The following is a 23,166-nucleotide window of genomic DNA, read 5'->3' on the forward strand; positions in this document are numbered from 1 at the left end:
GGTAAACCTCTCTCACACAGCAAGCTTTCCTTTAATGAATACTAAAGTTATGAGAAAAGTATTCAAAGTTAGTTTTTCTCATTGATGAACAACTGTAAGATAAGCAGACATACAAAAACGTGAAGTGACAAAAGCTAACCATTTACCTGCATTTTTGTTGCAGCATGGACTAAGCTTTATGAGACTTTATTAAAGAAACTTTTGTTTTTCCACAGCCCTCATAACTGTGCAGTTTTTTTACACTTGAATATTTAAACATTACTGAACGTGAGGTAAGCATTCTACTTCATTCTTCCTTGTTTCTGGTAATGTCAAATAATGTAACCATATCCAAACTAATAAAACATACAGAGGTCATACGTAACAGATTTCTATAAATATTTCTTTAAGCATTGCTCAGGCAGGATTCATTATTATTAGATGTGACTTCTCACAGAGCTGGGAAATCTGATTTAGCAACCCTTGCCATTCACATTTCCTGTTATTATTTATCTTTTACTTTCCCCGAAGCTGTGAGTGATTTTCCTCTTTTTCCTGCTTTCTTTGTTATTGTAACAATATGACATACTTTTGGAAGACATTGTAACGGTGATGGATTCAATCATTAATCCCAAGAGATTTTAATCTCATATTAAAATTACCTAGAAAATGTCACATACCTGAAGTTTGGTCAATATAATGCAGCAGGTAAGCGCAAGAGGTTGTGCACTGCTCAAGTTTAGCTTGAGATGCATTGTTAGAATGACGGCATTGAACACAATTCCTGTAAAATAAAACTGTGTCATTGCTCTCCCCTTAAAGAGATTGTATCAACAGGCTGACATATTGCTTGCACATAATGCTTTCCTGTTGTTAGTAAAAACATTGCGCCATTTATTTATTTTTTTTTGAAATGTGATGCCTCTCCCAGCATTTTATCCCTGTGATGCTTCTCAGAACCAACTAGTTAGAAGTCATAAATTAAAACATGTCTGCGGCTTCGAGTCATCTTCATCCGGCCCCTGCTCTCTGCATTTTGTGATGTGTGCTTTTAAGGGGGTGTAGCTAAGGGTCCAGCACCCTTTGTTCAGCTGTCAGCCTCTAGTTCAGTCCTAGCCTTTCCTATCTATCAATCTCATTGGGATACTTGCTGGCTCTGAAGGGAAGAGATAGGTGTAGGAAACACAGCTTTGTTAATAATTTTTTGGATGCTATGTTAAGACAAAGACACATAAGGTCCTGCTGCTGGGAAGTGCAGAAGGTGGGAGGCAGCGCAGTCTTGCCATCTTCACTTTATAGCCTTACAGAAGATGGACATCACAAGTGATCCTGAGAAAGCCCTCACTGAATTTTTAACGAAGGTATGCCATTTTCTGAATTTATTAAAGGCATGCATTTCACAATGACTTTGAACAAGAGTAAGCCAGCAAGGCTAACTGCATTTTATCCAGTGAAGTCTTGGCAGTCATCTTTTCAAACATGGCCCAGATTGTCTCTCCAGTATACTCAACAGATGAGCTATAATTCAAATGAGTGCGAATAAACAACAATTCTGTTTTGATGACAATACCCTTTTCAACTAAAGAGTGATCTCTCACCCTCTCAGCCACAGTGGGATGCAGAAGATTACACGTGCTGATGGGAAGGTGTAGAAGAGACACGCCTAAAGACAGGCCTTCACTGAGTCTTTACGCCAGCACCAGCCAGTGTGGCACTGACAGCTTGGTCTAGACTCTTTCCTCCTTAGGCTGCTCATTTCAACCTCCACACTGTCCCTTCCTTTACGTGAGTAAGGAAAAATGGCATGCTTTAAAACTAGCACAGCAAAGACTAAGCGGTTTAAAACTGAGTAACGGTGAATGTTGTTCTCTGGGTAAGACCAGCCCTGCTCTGCTGACCGATGGCAGCGGTAATGCGCAGGCACTGCTCTTGTTCCACACCACCTTTTTTCAGCTGAGAAGCACAAGGAATGTGCAAAAACAAAACTGGAGAATATTATTGGACTCGGTGACATTCAAGAGTAGGATCTACTGTCTGTTTTTAAAACTCCAAATTTATGGGCTTTATTTCCCATCCAGAATATTTCATATGAAGAACCATCTTTTAATAAATATATGAAGAAAAGGATACTCATAGGACACACCTCCTTTGACTTCAGAAAGCTGATGGTTGGACACAGACTGGTGAACACAGTTAAGGACATGCAATTCTCTTAATTGGCAGTGTGAACCTCTCAGCTACATAGAGGAAAGTATCAAGTATGATTTTTTTTCAATTTCCTGCTATATATCTAAGAAATATATCACACATATAGCCAAACAGAAATATTTCTCCTTGTTTCAACACTACAGAGTTAAAAAGTCAAGTCTAGCACAAGAAACGTACCAGTTTTCTTCACAGGCTTTGTTACAAGTTGGGCAATATTCACACAAACGGCCAAAGCTTCTTGGATCTGTGCACTCACACTTTCCACATACACATTCTCCTCTTCCACTGCAAATCTGGCCCTTTGAATTCAGGCAGTGCTTTGCTGATTGTAACGAGCACTGGCAACGGTCACCTTCCCAGCCAGCAAAGCATTTGCATTTACCAGCTTCACATTCACCATTACCTACAACATCAGATAGCCTTGAGTCATGTGCTTTTATGAAAACATAGAAAGACAATTTTTGTACGCATGCATTTGTATTGCTGGTGCTTTACATTAAACAGAGCTAATTTAGGCCTTGGCTTGCTAATTAGTTTTTAAGTTAACAATTTGGGCTGCAATTACCAGCATGACAGATATTTATGGCTGCTTTTTGTTATTAAGTTGAGCAAAAGCTGCTACCTTGATGTCATCCTAAATCGTTTACTAGAATTTTCCCTGTTGCCTTGGACCAAAGCAGCAGGGATGAAAAATTACACAACGACCAAGAAAACAGTCTTCAGGCAAACTAAACAAACTTCTCTTCAGCCAGAAAGCATTCAATTCAAATAAACAACAAGATTCAGTGGAGGAAGGACTATCAAGTTCATGTGCACATGCCAGGTTGCTTTTTTTTCTTTTCTTTTCAGAAGCACACATGACAGCACTGCTTTTCTGCCCTTCTAAAGGACAGATGACTGAGCTGGACAGGTGGGTATGCTATGCTTATGAACTGTAGGTTGTTTAATAAGAGCTTAAAACACAGAGCTTCAAGGATTCAAAGGCTACGAAGAACTTCTGGTGGCCTTTACAATTTCCCAGGCAAAGCAGTGGGAGTTTTAGGGCAAAGTCCATATTTTCCATGTTGTAGCACATTTAGGGAGGTGTACACCTGATGTGTTGATAAAGTTTGGCCACATTTTTACAGTGTGTAAGAACACCTTTAGGAAATACAGAAATAGAGAGCACATAAAGCACAGGCAGGTCTAGCAAATCTCATCAGGTCTCCTCAACTATGCCTTGGCAGTACCTAAGTTTCACACACGTTGTGATGGCCCTTCTTGTGCTCCAGGGACCCACAGAGCAGCGGCAGGGAGACAGTCACATCTAACAGATGGGGTCCCCTAAATGGGAGTGAGGCCGAGGTACAGGCTGCCTCTTTTTTTGCCGTGTCTGGGGAAAACGGGTGGGGGAAGGGGATCATAGGACGTCTCAGAGCAAGGCACACGAAGAGGCACACTGCTCAGCCATAGCCCCTGGCAGCAGGTTCCCTTTGTGGACTCCATCACAGGTGAGTCTCCAACACCTCTTAGATGAAGAATTCCCTGTGTCCTCTGCCAAGGAGGGCATGACTTCTCAGGCTTTAGGAGCTTATAAGTTTGAAAGGCCTGCTTATGGTTAAGAAATAGTAAATTTGCGAAGTTGGTTGGTGGGAAAGAAGAGTGGGAAGATGAACCTTAATTTTGTGTTGCAATGAAGTATTTAAAGGATTAGGTAACATTATAAATCTTCATTTTATGTAAAGTTCACAGTCATCAGCAGAGCAAAACCCAAATAAATCTACTAAAGTCCACAGTATTACTCTAAATTTATCCAACGGTGGTTGAAAAAATTGGTCCCTCAATTCACTCATTGGTGAGTATACAGTGAAATGAAAGGACGCAGGACAGAAGTATAGATTTTAAAATATTTAATTACTTCTGAGGGGAACAAAATATTCTGGTAGAGAAACAGTAATGATACTGACTCAAACCCCTTTTTCCTTCATAAGTCTATCTTAAAAATACATGTTTTGTATTTTGTTTACATGCAATTTTCATTTGCATGCTTTCTTTAAAAATCATAAAGATGTTCACAAAAAGAATAAGAATTTCTAACAACTCTCCCTGTTTATGTTTCACTTATACTCTCCTTTCTGGAGCAGGTGTTCTGAACAGCTTTAGCATATATAGCAGTATTCGGAATCAACTGTCACTGTATCTCTCACAAGACTGATTTACGGTGTCAGAAAATCAGAACCTCATCTGAAAGTTATGATTACTTCTAATCTCTTAGTATCTTATATTCCCATTGGATTGAAATGTACCAACTTACTTCCTGGAATAATTTTACTGTTTTATCCAAGATATCAGTATCATTACTTCTGAAGAAGTTTGAGATTTAAATCTTAAAATAGCTAAACTTAGAAAAAACTCAATAAATCCCCTAAAAAGCGGCGCTGAAGTTTTGAAGACAGTGCACACCTTTGTGGTGAAGAAAGCCCTGGAGCACAAATTCCTACCAGGCTGTTAAGACGTTTCACACACTAACTCTGCACACACAATTCTTGTACTTGACAGCCTGATATCATTCAGCTGCACCACGTATATAAGCTTCAGAAAACAAAACAAAACCAAACCAGACCAAAATACTGACATAAACTCTGCAGCTTACCAGAACATAAGTTTCCCTGGTGATATGGGCAGGAAAAATCATCCATTTCACAGTACTTGCCATACACCTTGCCTAGCTTGTTTTTGTAGCAGAAACATTTTCCATCTATGCAATTTCCTTGACCACTGCAGATGGGCTGGTCCTGGTGTCGTCTGCACCTCTCAGAAGGAAGTGTATCTCTATTAGAGCTACAGTTATTGTCACTGCAATGGGACTGTTTGCCATCAGAAAAAGTTTCATCAGCCCATACTCTGTTGTGCCTTGCACTGTCTCCATACTGAGAGGCACAGCTTTTCTGCACATTAACGATGGTGGTTTCATTGAAACCAATAGGCTTAAGTATTGCATATCTTCTTCCTCCAGTTGTATCACATCCTTTCATTGTAACTGATACATTGAAAAGTACCTAAGAAGGAATAAAGACAGATCTTACATCATCACTATTTCCTATAAATGGCTTAAAAATTTTAACATATAAATAAAACAGCATCTTACATAGGTACGAATGTGCAATAGCTAGTAACAAAATACACAGTGGTCCTCTGTCAAAAATGATATATTAGTAATTTGTCACAAATACAGTTAAAACCCTAACATTAGAAGATTGACAGCAGTCTACTTTTCATGTGAAGAAAGCATAGTTCCAGATGACAAGTTGAATACAAGTTAAATAGATATAGAATTACCATCATCATCTTCCTGATCTTATTTAATGTGTACATTTTTGTGGATACTATAGAAATACTCAGACAAGAATTGGGACTGGATTGCAATACACAACAGAAAGAGATACTTTTCATAAAAAGAACCTATAATGAATGTTCATGCTGTAGAAATGGCCTGTGTGAATAGAAACCACGCAGGTTTTCTGGATGGCCCTTTCTATTCCTACTAAAGCACAGAAGTGGCTCACACCTTAGCAGCAGCTTATTTTTGCCATTCCTACAGTACGAATGGAGCAAGAGTCTTGCTGTGGCCCTGGGCAAACTAAATGTTGCTTTGGGGTGGACCCAATGCCTATCTCTTGACCACATATGGCCATCACCACGATGCCCCAGGACCTTACCCTGGTAGCACCTGCTACAGCAGCAGCCCCTGTGGTTTTTCAGAGTCCTTGCACAGGACCCCAGATCCTCTTGGTGCTAGGTGACTGCCATAGAGTTTTAATCACTACCAAAACTCTTTGACAGCTCTGACATCTGTGATACTTCCGCTGGATAGCAATCTTGTATTTCACAATTGGTTGGTGGTTTTTTTTTTTTGTCTGGTAGGCTTCTGACAGGGTATTCTCACTAAGGCTATTGAGCCTGCTGACAGAAAACAACTCTTCCTTGCCTCCTCACAGAGAAAATATAATCAAGAGGAAAAGGCAAGAAAGGAGCCCAACAGAAGCAGATGCTTTCAGTTTACCACCAAAGAACAAAGATTTCCAAATAAAAAAAAAAAGAGAAAACCTAAGAAACTCATTACATATGAAGTTGAAACTACCCACAAAGACTAAGACCATTCATTTCTCATTGCTGTCTCCCCCTCCCGCTGCACCCCCACATGAGAACAGCCAAGCCCTTGGGGACAATAGTGGCTTTGTGGCAAGCAGGGCTGCGGCTGCCTACACGGCTGCCTACACGGACAACAGGAGAAGAATGCTGTGCAGATGCATGCGCTTCTTAATGTCGTATTGAGGGGCCACACAGGCTTTGTCTCGCCCTTTGCTTTTCTTCTTCTTCTTTCTTAAATGCACCACTACACACATAACCCCTCAGTTGCCTACACTCTCCATGCATGAGACGACTTCTCTTCAGTTCCAGGGCAAAAGTGTGGCTAGGCACTAATTAATTCATACGGCAGGTGCGTATCACATGGGGAGGACAGGCTGCAGCTAGAGAATGTGCTTTTTATTCATCACAGAGCCCTGCTAGAAAACATCATCTTCATGTACAACACATTACTGGAGGAATGGCAAGGAGATGGGAGGGAAGGGCAAATCATGTCTTGCGTACGAGTTGTGAAATCTGATGGTTCTGAACAAAGCTGCAGAAAGTTTAAACGTATTGTGAATAAAAAATTACAACACTGTGAACACTGACACTTGCTAATAGCCAAAGTTAGTTTTGTACCTTGATGAGGCCATAGGATTCCTTCAGAATATAATACACTTTGTGTTTTGGTAAGAAAAGGAAGGAAGAAGGATTAGACAATGAAAGGAATGTGAGAATTAAGGAAAAGCATTTTGTCTGTAAACAAATACTGAAAGGAGGATTTACAGTTAAAATGATCTCTTGAGGGTGGCTCATTTTCAACAGCAGTAGATGTTTAGGACCACATGCAATCTTTTACAATCAAGTGGCTTGGCTTTTTATTAAAAAGAAACAGATATAAATATTTTTCTTTTCATTAAACAGAACGAATTCCAGCCCTATTTCTTATGACATGCACAGGGAGCAACACTGGAAAAGAGATGAGTTAAGAAGAAAAACATAGCAAATCTTCCTTAAACTGTAGAAGCTAATCAGCAGCAAGTCATGCAGACAAAATTCGGAAGAGGATAAAATACATCCATATGAATGTATTTAAAATCCACACATTTAATCCACTGATTTGTTTTGCTATTTCTACACACAGACACAAGTAAAATCACACCAGCTGAGATGTATGTACATGTCAAGAGGGAAAGAACTCCTTGACCTTGCTCTCCAGAAACACAGACCTCTTCCTGGCAAACTAAATGAATTACTCTGCTAGTCCAAGCAATTAAATAAATATATCAAGGCACAGAGAAGTTGTTCTGGGAAGAAAACCATGTTCTTTATATTAGCCAGACATCTTCCCCCACATTTTCATGGTGCATGATGCTCCAATTTTACAATCTGTTTCATTCAGTAGGTGGCACAGATCCAAATGGGAATAAATAATTTTATTAATTTGATGTATAAAATAAGCTAATCATCCACAACCCTGAGTGTGCATGAAGACTACTAGAGCAAGGAGAGGGAAAGGTGGTGTCTCGTACAGACCCAGGGAACACAAATTCTAGTGATTCTTTTTCACTGGGTGGTTATTTTTCAACCTCTTTATGCACAGATTTCAGCACAATGAACATAGCCATTGTGCCCAGTAGAGGACAAAGGAGGAGAGTTCTAATGGACATTAGCTTTCAGGAAAAGCTTTGAGCCTTAGTTCCATGAGATTAGTGAGAATTAAAATAAGATTCAGGAAAAATAAAACCAGAGAATAATAGAGAGTCTGTGATCATTAATCACATAAATCCATTTTAAGTTTAAGTAAATCCCTAGAGGATTTCACACCATTGAAACCCAACCAAACAGAAAAATAAGTATTCCAGTTCCTTGAAGAACAAGAACTGTCAACATACTTCTTCATTGTACCCCACATTTTTACATCCTTCCATGCCAGTTTTTTTACTTCCATCAGGACAGATTGCAGTGATATTGAAATGAAGACCTTGGATCTGATTATCCACTTGAATTTTCACTTCCGAGATTAGTTTCTGAAACCAGAAAAGAAGTTTTAGTTGCATTGCATCTCAACATATGATGTGCATTAGTGACTAACACCAAGTACGGCTACTATGTCTGACGAAAAATGAAGAAAGCTTGTCTGTGTGAATAAAGGAATGAATTAAAGCATTGTTTCCCACATAAAGACCCGATTACATTCCAAATATATGCAACCAGTGAACTGGTAATTCTGATAAAGAGGATTACGTTTTCCAGATAAAAATGTTTTCAGCTTTTCAAAAATGGTTTTGAGACTGTATTTTTGTCAATTTGAAAATCTATTCTAACAACCGCGCGCAACAAAAACTGCTTACTGTTTGAGAAACTTCACTGCCTTTTAGCCACACATTTAAAATAAAACAGTACATATATATACAGCTATTGTTATCCAGCAGAAAAGGTTCCTAATTGACTTGACACTTTATATACTTCTGATATTTTGCATCTGTGTCAGAAAAGTTTTCTCTGAACAAACCTTAGGGTGATCTGAAGGCCACTGGGATTATTCTTACTGATTTGTTTGGGTCAGCTAGGACCATATAAGTGAACAACTGGTTGACTCCCAATAGAGCTTTTTACAATATGAAATAATGAAAAAGCCAGCTACTAGTATTTGCTGCAGGCTCTAAAATCCTATTTCCTCCAAGAAGGAATATTGCTTTTTGACCTTTTAAAAATTTACTGAAGCTCTGTACAAACCTATGAGATGAAAACTGCACAAAGAGATCATTAAAATTCCTGGCATATTAGTATTAAAAAAATTAGTTTAGTGCGATATTTTTACTGCTACAAATGGAAATCTAATTACATGAATCCGAACACATGTTTATCTTAGTAACTTTTTGAAATTCAGTGACTCATATCTGGCTTTTTAGCCAGGGATTTTCAGCCAGGGTTTTCCACAACTAAGCCTAAGGTTTCCCTGCCTAGAACAAGAGTGCAAGAGGCCCACTGTCATCAACCATCAACACTAAATTTATTTTCTTATCTAAGTACTTTTGCTTTCAAGAAAGCAAAACATTCAAGCTCTGTTCACTGTGTGTTTGTATATTACAAGCCCCTAAAACTATGATAAAAATCTCAAAGTATCAACTCCAATGTAGTTTAGGATGGTAAGGAAGATACTATCTGAAAAATGAAAATAAGGCAAGAGCAAACTGGGGGTGGCTGGAGCAGGAAAGTCCCACAGAATCTTCCATTGAACTAAATTATTATTTTGTAAATTTTTGTTTCCTCTCCTTGAATGTTTGCCATTCACCGTGCTCTAAAAACCGGGATACAATTTAGGATAGACAGTGTAAAAGTGGCATAAAAAAGGACTATGATTTTCAAAACTTTTTGCCAGCAATTTCCTGCAAACCTCCATATTAAAAATTAGATTTCTTCATTTTATAAGAGAAAGTACAATATGAATGAGAACTTCTCTGCACTTAGATTACACCTAACCTCCTCTACTTTTGAATGTCTGCCTTCTGCACAATGTTTCCAAAATGAAAGTGAAAAAAAATGTGCACAAACCCACCCTACTGACTACGAACAGACATGGGAATTGGCTCTTTGTTAGAGCCAATCTGCTGAAAGCAAATAGCCCGATTTAGACGGTTAACCTAGTACAATGGATATTTTCAGTCTCCCATGTCCAACTAATTAAAAATAATGATATATGTGATATATGTTGATACCTTGCATATAGCTTTGTAATAGATTTTTCAACTTTCGGAACTTGCATGTCTGTGTAACTTGCACACCTCAACAGCATTCAACCATCTTGTTCATTCTGATGCTGCTCTGTGGGCTCCTTGTGCTCTAGTACATCAAATCTATACTACTTGGCTTCATTTTCAAAGCTGTTTATGCCCCCTCTTACCAGAATACCTTTCGTTCATTATCAAGATGCCAGTTTCCACTTTCAAGCTGCCATTCCCTGTTCATCATTTGTGGAAAATGACTTTATGCTCTTTCCCATGCTAGTACTTTCTCTTTCCCATACTATTACTTTCAGTCAAGAACTCCAGGCAAGAGTTCACAAAGCCATTTCCATTGTTCTCTCTGAAATCCCTATCAAAACTCTTCTTCACTGCCAGGCCTGAAACCCCATAGTCATTACACTGCTTTGCACAGTGTAAATCCTGCCTTCCACAATATCTACTGCTGTCAAACTACCTCCTTGTAAATTCCCACCTCTTGTCTATTTTCTCAGAATTATGCTGTAAAACCCTCTAGATACTGTAGTATCTTTTTGCTCTGAATTTACATGGTGCCTAGACAGTGGTATCTGGTCTGGAACTAAAGACCTGAGATGCCAATATTCAAATAAGCCAGACATTTCGTTCGAAGTTACCTGGTAACAGGTGCAGAGAATCAAACAGCATATTTAGAAGCATCCTTAGAAAATAATAATTGCTAGCTCTTGGCTTTGAGATCCCAATAGCCTGGGAATTTGACAGCTGTCATGGGATAGTGTCACCAACCTGGATATTCGGAAAACCAGGGAATTTATCCTAGTGGACTTTAGATAGAAGTCAAGATCCTGGAGATTCCAACTTTAGGCTATGAAAGGTGAAAAATCCCGGTACATATATAGCATACAACATTGTCACTCTTATCGTACCTGATAGGCTTCCACCACCAAATCATTGAGATTTGCTGCTTGTGATTCTATCTGTCTTGCAACAGTACCAGGCAATAGAGGTAACAGATCCTATGAAAAATACAATCATTTATGCACATTTTAAATTTTAAATACAAATATTGTGCTTTCAAAATTGGAAAAAGAAATCAGGTTTCTAACCTACTTTATACCAATGGAACTGGCTTCCTTGAACAGCAAAAATAACATTGATGTTATTGTCAATCAGTTTTTCAGAGAGCTGCCCAAGAGATGGATGCTCCTGCAAAATACAACAGAAAAGAGAAGACTGCAGATTAGAAGGGATAAACATTATATTTCACGGATGACACAATACAGGATTCCAAAACCACCCAATCCTTATTTCTAAATGTACAAAGAAACGCTAGGCCTACATCCAAAACAAGGTGGGACCAAACAAATAAACAGATCATGACAAAAGATATCACCAGGACATCAGCCAGACTGTGACACACTTATCTGTTACCAACTATGCAGGGGTGCTGCAATGTGGGAGGACTAACTCATACAGTACTCTTTTGTTGGTTTAAGTCTGATGCTTAAGAAATAGGGATGTGATGTTGTCCATGGTCTGTCTAGAAAAATAACAAGATTCCTGAGTATGATAGGTGGATTCTTGTGCAAAAGTCAGGGAGAAAGTACAACATGAGGGCACTGAGATGAGGTGTGCTTTTGGGAACAACAAGGAGAGTAATTGAAAGTTTGTTTCTCAGAAATGTATTTTGGCACCAGGGGTCAGACACATCAGCTAAATGCAGTCACTGGGCCGGGTTGTAGCAATGCCAGTATTCTGTGTGGATCTTCCTTACAGCTGACAGCTTTCTCCTTCTCTGTATGTCCAAGACCTGCCTTAGGAGTGATGCCTCCAGTCCTCACCGTGATGACCTGCTATATTTTCTTAACCATGCTTGTGCTTGAAGAAGGTGGCATGAGTTTCATGTCTCTCCCCAGTAATGACATCGCTCTGTTTGGTGAAGTACTGATTGTGGCATGTCCTGTGACAGTGACATGTCCTTCTACACTTCTCATTGAGAGACCTGACATGGATTCAAGAACAAGAGGTGCATTGCTATGCCTTCATCCAAGATCTGGGGAAGCACAAGGGCGTCTGTGTGGTCCCAGTGGGCTTTGCATACCTGGGCTATGTGAGACCCCTCCAGCTCCAGTACTCTGAAACAAACTGTATCTGAAAGTCACTGCTTATTTACCATACATTTGTGACTATTTCTCAAGAAGTAAATTCATGACTAACATTTAAAATCCATGACTAACCACAGGGAAGTGACTGGGGCCTTGGCCTGTTTCCCCTTAGAAAGATTTAATCTGGACACCTCCACTAATGTCAGGTCCTTCAACCTCTTTCTCCCATACACTTCTGCTGCCTTTCTCTTTCTGAAATTTTCACCATCTGCCCCACATTGTCTCTTGCACAAACACACTCTGTTCCCCTGTCCAATTCATTTCTCCTCAGAGTGCCACTTGTTACACAAGGCACCCTGCAAGACAACTGCTCTCGTAACAGTAATCTGAATTGCCAAGACAGCTGAGAAGAAGTTATGCAAGGGGGCAAAATCCGTTTTCCATCATACTGCACCATTATAAAGAGCCTCGTATAGAAAGAACAAAGGAGTTTCTTGCCTCAGTTTGACCTTAGCCAGGATCCACGCCTCTCTCAACTTTTCTACCCTTTGGTAAGAGATTATATTCTTTAAGATAAGTGATGAAAGGTAGCAACAACCAGGCCTTCTTACAGCTACAGCTGGGGAGTTTGGCATACGTGAGGGTCCAGGGAGCATGCATTCCCACCACACAGAAGTTGTGGGTGACCTGCAGCAGCAGTAGCTTTGTTGCCATTCCCAATAGCCTGCAACACAGTACTTCAGCATGCTGCCTTCTCCATGACCACAGACTGCAGTGGTGGGGCCTTCATTGTGCTGCACAACCCTACAGGCCACATGCAACTCTCTGGCAGAACACAGACACTCTGAGTGGTCCCAGGACACAGGCGAGTGAAGCCAGATGTTCTGCAAATACCTCCTGCACTATAAATGCGTGAAGGACGGGGCAGTGTTGAGGGATCAAATACATCAGTCTTCCTGCTTAACACATGACCCTAGACATGTCTGAATTCCAACAAAATGGCCCTTCAACATCTCTGCAACTAATGGCAAAACTCTGGGATCAGTGGTATCAGGAATGTGTTTCCAAGCCCTCATGAAACAAAAACTTATGCAGATGGAGCTTACTGAAGTAAAGAGAAGACATGCATAGACGTGCAAGTCTTGCAGGGACCAGATCTCCAAAGTATACTCGTCAGCTCTAACTCACTAGAGTGTCCAGCTTGGTTAGTAGTGCATTAAAGTCTCACTTCAGATTAGAACGAAAAATTTTCTTTTTATTAGAAGAGACCTAAAAAAAAAAGCATCAACAGAGCCACACTATCTTTTTCATTTTAAGCATGTAAAGAGATGACATAAGGAACTGTTGCTAACTCATGAAGCCTCATTTTACTTGCTGTATTTTTGTATTTCTGTGTTATCTCTTTCCACTACTGCTGGATGTACTTTCATTTTAGAACATCTTTCTTATTCCAATTACATAACTAATTTTATTATTTTAACCTACTGTGTTAAGCTGAGAAGATGATAACTAATACAGATGTTAAGTATTTCAGAGAGTTAACCAAGCACGTATCTAATTAAAATAGACTAGATTTCTTTCCTGTCTTACACTTTTTTCCTGACTGCTGCGTGACTCCTTAGCAAAAGTTAGGAAGAAACAGGCAGAAGAGTGACTAACTGGAAACACTTCTGATATAAAGGTTAAGCTTATGCAAATAAATAAAGCAAAGTCCTCTTAATTGGCACAAGGAGGAAATAATATGCCAAAATGCAATCTTCTCAAGACTACCTGAAGCTAAGAATCAAAGTAGGAAAACAATGTGATTACAGATGGCTCTTTAATTTAGCATGGCACAACAAAATTGCACTGATAAAGAAAAAAGCAAAAAAATGTTTCATATGACTTTTTTTTTAAAGCTGATAGCCTTTCATGACATTTCATGTAAATATAAATTAGTCCCGTCCCCCCACCCCACCCCCACCCCCCGATTTTACTTGTTTATTTGAAGTTTCTTCATGGATCTCTGTGACTAAAATAATCACAGGCTATATACCACTGAGAATAAAAAAAAAAGCTGGAAACCAGTACACCTACCCTTACAGACACTACTGTGTTATCATGTCAAATTTACTCCAGAAATTATCTAATACTGAGAAAGTTTTCTATTCTGTCCCTTTTCTATTCCTAAGTGGGTGCCCACTATTACATGTGGGCATGCAAGAATTAGCTCGTGGTTGAAAAAACATATGGGCTAGCAGCCAGAAAACACATGGGCCAAAACATGACACCACAGATTTAACCATCTTTCAAGGTCATTTTATTTGAGTGGCTAAAAAGACTACCTCATTTCACAAAAGGCATCAATAGCAATAATCATGGGAGACTTCTTATTCTATATGGGACAGTAAAATCATTATTTTTCAGCCCAGAACCCAGAAAACACTTTCTTCAGTCAGCCCTCAATCTGTCATAGTTCCTTACAAAGAGATTAATTAATTTTGTCTGTATTTTATATTGGTGAGGTTTTCCAGCTGAAACAGAAGTTAATATCTCAAGTTGGACAGAAAAGAAAAAGCTGAGGTTTTTTTTCTGAAACAGACAATATCTTTATTACCAAAGGAATCCTGAACACCGGAGTAAGATTTGTACCTTCAGCAGTTGTTAATAAGCAAAGCAAAATTCCTCTCATTTATAGCACTGAAATTAGGGAGAAAAAAAGAAGAAAGAAAAATAGAGATAGGGACATCATAACATGTAAGTATGCTCTGCTTTGGGAAAGGAAAGTTTTGGGATTATTTGCTTTAAGTAGAATAAAGGAAGGGATTGATTTTTTCCCAGGGACACTGTAGAAATACTGAAACTGAACAGACTGGCTAGAGGGAAATAAATAACCCTGACATCTGTGAGGGAATATCCAAGAGGTAACAGAGGGAGTATATGAATGCAAGAACATCAGATAATCGGAAATCCAAACAACCTTCCTGTTAACACACACTCATCTCCCTCCTCCACTCAGCAAGGTCCTGAACACCCACCGATTCCCAGAAACCTCTCGTACTTCATGATCACACACCATACAGCCGCTGCTTCCTGCTGCCCCGCCATCCTTGTAAACACCAGTTGCTGAATTAAATTCAGGTCTAGCCTAATTTACACATAGCCCTCATTGACTTCACTAGCACGTTGCTGGCTTGGGCTGAACAGAGGCTATGTAATTTAACTAAGTGCAGCAAGCACTGAGAATAAAACTGTAATGTGCTCTAATGATATCACAGTTTTCTGTTTTCCAGTGATTACATGGCAATTAAATAGTGATACATGTTTCTTAAATAAATGATTCATGTTTATGTTTATTTAAGAAAATAGCCAAAGCAATTAAAATATACAAATCTTAGGAAAAGAAAAATGGTTGTCTCCAATCACCCATGACTACTTTATACATTCTTAAAGAAATATTTGGAAAGCTAAAAATATCTGCTGAAGGCATATTATTTCACTACGGCAGATTTAATGCAACTTTTTGCACAGGTATTAACACACATTGGTTTTATACTGTGAGATTCAAATGTATTTAATGCTATATTACCACAACAAAGCTCTGTGGCACAAGAATATTTTCTAGTCCATCACGATTGAATTAGCTAATTGCTGTTGTATGTCTTGTTTCACTCTTACCAAGCCTTTTCAATCAATCCAACTATGCATCTTCTGACCATAAAGCATGAACGCTACCTTTGTCTCATTAGCAGGATCTTGCAATTCTTACATACGCATGTAAGAATTGCTCATCATTATGAAATGGTAATAAAAACCCACGCCAAACCCAGTAACATATTCTCCTCCGCTGTGTCTCAGACTCCAAAATACTTTATCCCACACAAAACCAATGTCAGTATTTCCTGGTGACTGATTCTTCATTTCACGTCTTGCCTACCTGGGAAAATACTGTTCTAATAGATGAATTAAAAGCAATGCTTTGGCAGCAATCTAAAAACCTCATTTATGCAGTTTTACACTGCTTCTCTGAAGGCAGAATGTATGACATATACCTTACCATACTCGTAGCTTTGATGTACACATTATCTTTCAAATGACAGTTTCCATCGTGGGGAATTACGATCCCTGCTAATTTACTATCAAGGGCCAGATGGGAAGTTTGATCTGTCATGACAAGAAGCAGTCGCTTTGCTTCTTTGCGCCATCCAATATGGCTCTAAAAAGAAAACAAAATTAAGCACAAGAAAACAGTAACTACCTATTTTCTAAAATAATAAATAACTAAATGAAAAATGAATGTGAAAGTGCACTTTCAGATATTACACTGCTTAGCAGCACTGAGTTTAAACTGGGCGATTTAAAGCATTTTCTGTGGAAAGATACATCATGTCCTACATCTGAAAACTACTACTGCAAGTCAGAGATCCACTTACTGTCTTCGCTTTTTGAAGAAAGATCTCTCTAAAATATATACAAATTATACATTACATATTGTGGGCTTGGGTAACAGCTGCCACACCATGTGTGTCACTATTACATACAAATGCATTTGTGTAATTCTCTGGGATGGAAAAAGCATTACAACCAACAAATATGCATTCATTCGTATTGGTACTTGGTACTCTCTTCTCTTTTTATTTTATATTTATTTACTCTATATTCTCATCCCTCTAGAATTTCCATTTCCTACACAGCTTTCCATAAAGGACATCGGCATATGATCAACCAATAAAGTAAAGTTTGTGCGTCTTCTTACACCTGCAAATCGAGAAATTCTTTATTATGCAGGAAAATACTACATCTATCCACCATCTTAAGGGATTAATAGCAAAGCGGCATCCTCAAGCGTGAATTCCATGTGTTTTAGGAATTCAGTGATGTGAAGAAGGTAGCAGGGCAAACTTATATCCAAACCAGGTTAGGTGCCAATTTGTATTTCCGTAACATTTTTTCCCCTGCAAGGAATAAAACGCTGCTTCAAATCAAACTTTAGAGGCACAGACGAATCACCTCATATTCTTTTTCATTATTCCCTCTCCTGATTATTCCATCTTCTTCACAAATTCAATTTTTCCACCTTTTTCCTCCTTCCTTGCTCCTCTTCCCTACAGTGCTGTCTCATCTCTACCATTTCCCTTAACACTGCCAGGTATCTTTCATCTTACGTGAAACATGTATCTGCAGTATAGCCCATGTATTCAGCCAGGCTTCATGCCTTATTCTCTACCTTTCCTTTCTTTGCTTTACAAAGAGGGATTTAGCTCCCCTCTCAGGCTCATTTCCTGCTAGCTCTGAATGGGGAAGAAGTATCTCATAACAGTAGGGATAATAAGTACAGAGGGGTGTGGTATCTTTTCCAGCTTACATGTTAGGCATCATCCTCCCTCAGACAATCTAGACAGCATTCCCCTAAAGGGGTATTAAGTTTTATTTATAAACAGGCTATATCTTAATTAATACCAAATTCTCCTCCGGCACCACAGAAACGTCTTGTTCCTAAGGCTCTACCCATTGGCATGTCAAGACTCCTACCTATGTAAGTTATAGCAACCAAAATTTTAAAGAAGCTTCATGTCCTAACCTGCTAGCGCTTGCAACAGGAATGTAATGGTTAAAGCAAGATGGAGCAAGTTGTAGAGTTCTATTGTAGGCAAAATGAGTGCACATTAATATAAATTACAGTTCATGATGGTAGTTATGAATTGCACATTGTTCTCATCCATTTTGGTTCACAGTTCAGTTTGCAGGAAAGCCTCCCCATTCTCATGAATGTTTCCATTCTATTGTTTTTGGAAGCATATATTATTCTAGAGCTCACATGACATAAGTGTGGAATGTGTCCAATGAGAAACACTGATTTTAAGGAATTTTTCCAAAACTTCAGAATATTTTTTTATAACAGCTGTGATCATGGTGTTTGTGAAGAGTGACTGTTATTTACCTGTTTTACAGCTCATCAAAATGTGAAAAAAAATTGGGGCCAAAGTATTAATTTTTAACAGAGTTTGGATTAGCTTTTGGCCTTGATTCATTCTAGTGCTCCAGAACAGAATGTGAAGATGGACAAGATAAAAGAATTGTCCTGACAATATCCCAAGAGATGAGAAACACACCAAGCCTGAGATTTGGACATGAGTTGAATTGCCTTCAAGAGCACTAGAAGGAGTATCTTTTAGAGCATTAGCAAACCCATGAATCAGCCAACTTTCAAAATTTCTATTGCACTACTATGCATAGAAGTAAAACAACATGCAAAAAAGCCCTTTAGAGCAAACAAGTTCATATTAATATGCTTATAGCTTGGTGACTACTGATGCAGATCTTTTCCATCCTTTTTGGCATGGGAGAGATGGTGATGAAATTTTACCAATATACAAAAGTTAAGTTTTATTCCGTTTGTATTGTTTTTAAATTCTTTAAAAGATGAGAGAACACTGAAGTGCATTTATTTTCCCTACTTACATGAGCAAATATGAAACTGATCCTTCAGTTTTCAAACACATTAAGTGGAAGAAATGTCAAATGGTATGTCTTCACTTAGGAACAAAAGGAGGGCTTTAATAATTTTCGAAACAAATTTTGTAATTGGCTAAAGTTAGTACATGTGCCTGTTCAATCAAGAAGCAGTTGCTCTCATTTTCCATCCCATGTTGGTTAGGCTGGTTAAAGAACATCAATAAACACTACTGAAAAATATTTCCTTATGCTCTCCTTTATCAGTTTCAATGGGAAACAGAAATGTAGAGCTAAAGGGTAAATGTAAAGCTAATGGAAAAGGAGGAGGAAATCCTACTATTATCAGTCCTAGACTGACATTTTGAATTCAGGAACACTGAGCACTCTTGTACATATATATATATATATGTTTGAACAATCGTTTAGCCTGTTGTTAATAAGCTCCTTACCTGGCACACAGCTGCTTGGAGCATCGCATCAAAGCCCCCTTCAGGTGTATCAATATTCCCAGAAATCTTTTGTTTATTCACTGCATTTCTGAATTCTGCTATATTGTCAGTCAGGGATAGCACGTGAATATAACCGTGAGGAGGCATACAATCTAAATTATAATCACTGTACAAAAACAAAACAAAAGTCTAACACTTATTTTCCATTTGAAGGAGATGTAAATATTCCCTATCAACACATAAAATCCTGTTAGTAATGAAGAAGTACATATGCACAGTAAAAGGAATACTTAAAGAAAAACAAATAACTACAAGTGAGGTTAAATTCAGTGGGGATTAGTATTAATTTACTATGAACAACTGATTATTTTGGTATGTTATGGAAATGTACACAATATAATTCAGTTCATATAGTAACAGTATATATGTAGTGTTTCTGTACAGAATGAAAAGAAACCTGATGTGAGCGATGGTATGATCTCAGAGAGTATATCATCCCTTTTGGAACATCTACAGAGTTGTATAGCTTTGCTTTTTGTTATCCTGAGAAAGGGCTATTAAGATCCTTTAATAGCTCAATACACGGCCTACTGGATCAAAACTAAAATAAAATTTAAGTTCCTACATCCACTATTAGTAAGTAAACGTACATAAAACTAGTGCTGAGATTACTGATGGTTGCCTCATTAAATGGATGGGAAACTCCATTTGCTGATCATCTTAGTTGTAAATGATACTTTTTGAAATTATATATAAGGGGAGAAAGGATGAAGTCTGACATAAGGAAGCTAATGTCGTAACACTTGTACAGGTTGCTGCTCTGTGACCCATTTAGGGCAGTGGAATTTACAGCACAAACCAAGGTGCTCACCTGATTCAGAAAAGCTGAGCAGGTCTCACCTCACTTACCTTCTGTTGCATACAGTGTAGGCATCTGGACTATAACCTGCCTGCCCGTGACTCAATTTACAGTCAATGAAGATAAACTGCACTATAAGGATTAATACCTCTGCAGATACCTACTTTTAGGCAAAATGAATCGTGCCCTGGCAGTGCTAACTGATCTCCACTGACTACACAGACAGTCTAGAGGACTACTTTAGACACAGACATTTATATCTATGGACACCTTCAAGAGTCGTCTGGACAGGGTGCTGGGCCATCTTGTCTAGACTGCGCTCTTCCTAGAAAGGTTGGACTAGATGATCCCTGAGGTCCCTTCCAAACTGGGATTCTGTGATTATGTGATATCTATCTAGTGAATTCCACTACTAGTGCTCAATTCAAAAATCACTGAAAACAACTTTGGATCACATCTTCCGAGGAAGATAATAATGAGCAAGTAGGTATGCATAGTTAATATTAGCTTTTCCAAGTATTACAGTTTATACAGACTTGAACTGATTATGAATAATCTTGTTCTTCAGAAGGTATTGGAAGTGATCCCTCACTTTATGTAAGTGTTGAACACAAGGTATAAAAGACATGGCATGAAAAAAGAAATGCAAGCCAGAACACCTGTCTTATTTAAAATGGGAGTTTGTTCATATTACTACTGTGGAATTACATCAGAGGATGACTTTTGTTCATTAAACGAGCTGAAAGAACCTGCATCACATCGACAAAAGTAGAGTTTTATGATAAGAATTAATGACTATACGACCATATACCAGAAGAGAAGTCCTAGGTCAAAAGTACAAAAATCGGCGATGAATCTATGCAAAATATATCCAGAAAAGCTAAGAACACAACAGTTGACTATATAATTGAAGAGAAAACATATTCAAATATACCAAAGTAGCACATTGTTTGGCTTGTTTTGCTAAAGAAAACACTGCACATTTTTTCTGATACAGAAATAGTTTTTCTGAAATCACTCACCGAATATTTCAGAACTAATCACTGTATAGTAATTTTCTTAGGAACTTTGCTGGAGAACCAAGGTATAGTGAAACAAAGACAGATTCTAAAGAGCTTTAAAAATAAATATGCATATCTGTGTAATTAAATAATTTCTTGGTGTTACAGTAAATACACAAAAACTACATACCTGCACTGGTTATGGATTCTACCTGGATGAATGCTAATATAGGGTGACACAGTTTTATCCACGTAGGATCCAAATCCAAGTCGAAAATCAAGAGAAATATTTGCCATCTTTTTAGATAAAGCAAATCCAACGGAATTTAGTTTTTCTATATTGTTGTGCATGGAGGCTGAGACATCAACTAAATAATAAAGATCCACAGGGTATTTCTCTAGAGGACGAACTTTTAACATAAAGTTTGCTTCACTTCCTGATTCAAAGGAAACAAATAAGTTTATTTACTATTTTTGCATGGACACTCTTGAAAATACATTTATTTTTGCAGCAACCTCAGCACAAAGTTCTATGTCAGCAAATAGAAAAACAAACAAACAAGAAAACCTCAACAGTAAATGAAACTTTGAAGCATCATTCCAAAATAAGACATAAAGAGGCTCTTTGTAGAACATCTTGCCTTTTTTTTTTTCTTGAAGGAGCACTGTGCAATTTATTGTAAAACTCTGACTTCCCATTTTCTTTTAAATTCCTTGTTATACAATCCATTTGGCATTATACCAAAAAGCAGTTATGACTCCCAAAGGACACAGGTCTGCTTACAAATTGTGGTCAGTCACTTCAAGGGTGACACTTCTAAGTAGTAAGTGTATCCTTCATAGCTTGTCATGTGAGTCTAAAACTACATGTGTACCGTAACGACAGCACAGCCTGAAAAACTCATGTAAATGATGCTCTAAGTTTATACCGATCTACTTCCAAAGATTCCATGAGAAAACTCTGTAGGATCAAAATATATTTTTTAAAAAAGAGGTTTTAATATTAAAAACCCAGAATTCTTATTTCAGGATGATAAATGTCTGTCTCTCCTGCAGAGCCACATCATGTTGTCACATGTAATAAAAATGCTGATGCTTTGGAAGCCTCTAAAAATAGTCCCCACATTTTTGCTTGCCCAATATTCTGTAATGCCAGCAAAAAGAGTGAAGTGACTGGAGTATGGGCAACATAGGTACAGTAATGGATGACTTCAAATTGTTCACCCAGAGTGTGAGCTCACAGAAGATAGGAGGGAGTAGGATCTTTGCCTGATAAGTGCAGAATGAAATTCAGTATTATGTAATGAAGATAAAGAAAGGACAGGAGGAAGGGAGACATTATGGAAGAATTATGCAGGCTTTCAATAAAAGAACAAAAGCCATCTAAACACGTTCAGAAACAGATTCACTAAAAAAACCCATCTGAAATGTGACTTATCTCTTCATGACATTTACTGGGGCATATGACAGGCTAGATAGCATAATTAAAGTACATCTATCACAGATCTGACCCAGAGAAGGTACACAAGCAGAGTACTTTCTTCCCATGGTCTTTGAACACAATCCACCTGAACGTTTCAGGATTTCTCTGTTTCAGGTCTTGCATGAAGAAAACAGAATTTCAGTGTGCTGTTACTTATCTGTTTCCTCCTTGCCAATGTAAACCTTTTGTAAATGACCCTTGCAGGTCTCCAGTTTGCATATAGTGAGATGCTGAATCCAGCTTTTATTTCTTCCCACATAAATCCTGACAGTTGGGTATATGTAAACAGTGAAAAAAAACCTCCAGTATCAAAACAAAAACATCTTTGTCTGCATGATTATACTGTATCAAATTCCTGTTTTGAGGCACAACTATAGCTGAATATATCTGTGCATTTCCCTGGGAACAAAATATGGGCAGCATGTCTGCATATCAGAAGTTATTCTCCTGGAGTCCTCAGAACTTCAGCTTTCTGTCTCCCTGATGCAAGTGCTTCAGCAAAGCATATGAAACCCCAAACTTAATTTCACTGTTTACTGGCAAAAAGGTTCATTAATCCAAATTTTAAAAAGCTAAGTCTTCTCTGTGAATCCAGTATACCTTAGGAATTAAACGTGATTACAGACACTTCTAGAGCTAGCTCAGTTCCTGACACCATTTCTCAGTACAAAGCAGAGTATCAGTCATCTCTTTGGAAGGAGAGTGGGGAAAGGAGAGGAAGTGCTGATGTTACTTTCTTAGTTTTATTATTAGGAACATGGAAAACCAGAGTTTCTTTGTGCTTTACACTCATGCAGATCCTTTCTTTTTCC

The 23,166-nt window shown here is 38.3% G+C and overlaps 1 protein-coding gene and 1 long non-coding RNA gene across 9 annotated transcripts in view; one reads left to right on the forward strand and one right to left on the reverse strand.

Moving 5' to 3' along the window:
• LOC135312078 (uncharacterized) overlaps nt 1-16,170 on the forward strand; it is a 68,113-nt gene extending 51,943 nt beyond the window's left edge. For 2 of the 7 annotated variants that reach the window (XR_010371728.1, XR_010371722.1), the window contains 4 exons: nt 216-272; nt 1,586-2,237; nt 3,037-3,097; nt 11,831-16,170. This is a non-coding gene — a long non-coding RNA (uncharacterized LOC135312078). The other 5 variants (XR_010371723.1, XR_010371725.1, XR_010371724.1 and 2 more) reach the window with 5 other exon arrangements.
• The window catches only part of ITGB8 (integrin subunit beta 8), a 49,955-nt gene that overhangs the window by 8,453 nt on the left and 18,336 nt on the right, over nt 1-23,166 (reverse strand). For both annotated transcript variants that reach the window (XM_064444471.1, XM_064444472.1), the window contains exons 4-12: nt 21,062-21,308; nt 19,012-19,177; nt 16,164-16,322; nt 11,133-11,228; nt 10,949-11,038; nt 8,193-8,327; nt 4,820-5,225; nt 2,365-2,590; nt 660-763 (exon numbers count right to left, since the gene is read on the reverse strand). In XM_064444471.1, coding sequence (XP_064300541.1) covers nt 660-763; nt 2,365-2,590; nt 4,820-5,225; nt 8,193-8,327; nt 10,949-11,038; nt 11,133-11,228; nt 16,164-16,322; nt 19,012-19,177; nt 21,062-21,308 — 1,629 coding nt within the window. The remainder of the gene's footprint in view (nt 1-659; nt 764-2,364; nt 2,591-4,819; nt 5,226-8,192; nt 8,328-10,948; nt 11,039-11,132; nt 11,229-16,163; nt 16,323-19,011; nt 19,178-21,061; nt 21,309-23,166) is intronic.

This window comes from Phalacrocorax carbo, chromosome 2 (assembly GCF_963921805.1).
Source record: "Phalacrocorax carbo chromosome 2, bPhaCar2.1, whole genome shotgun sequence".
Classification (NCBI taxonomy): Eukaryota; Metazoa; Chordata; class Aves; order Suliformes; family Phalacrocoracidae; genus Phalacrocorax; species Phalacrocorax carbo.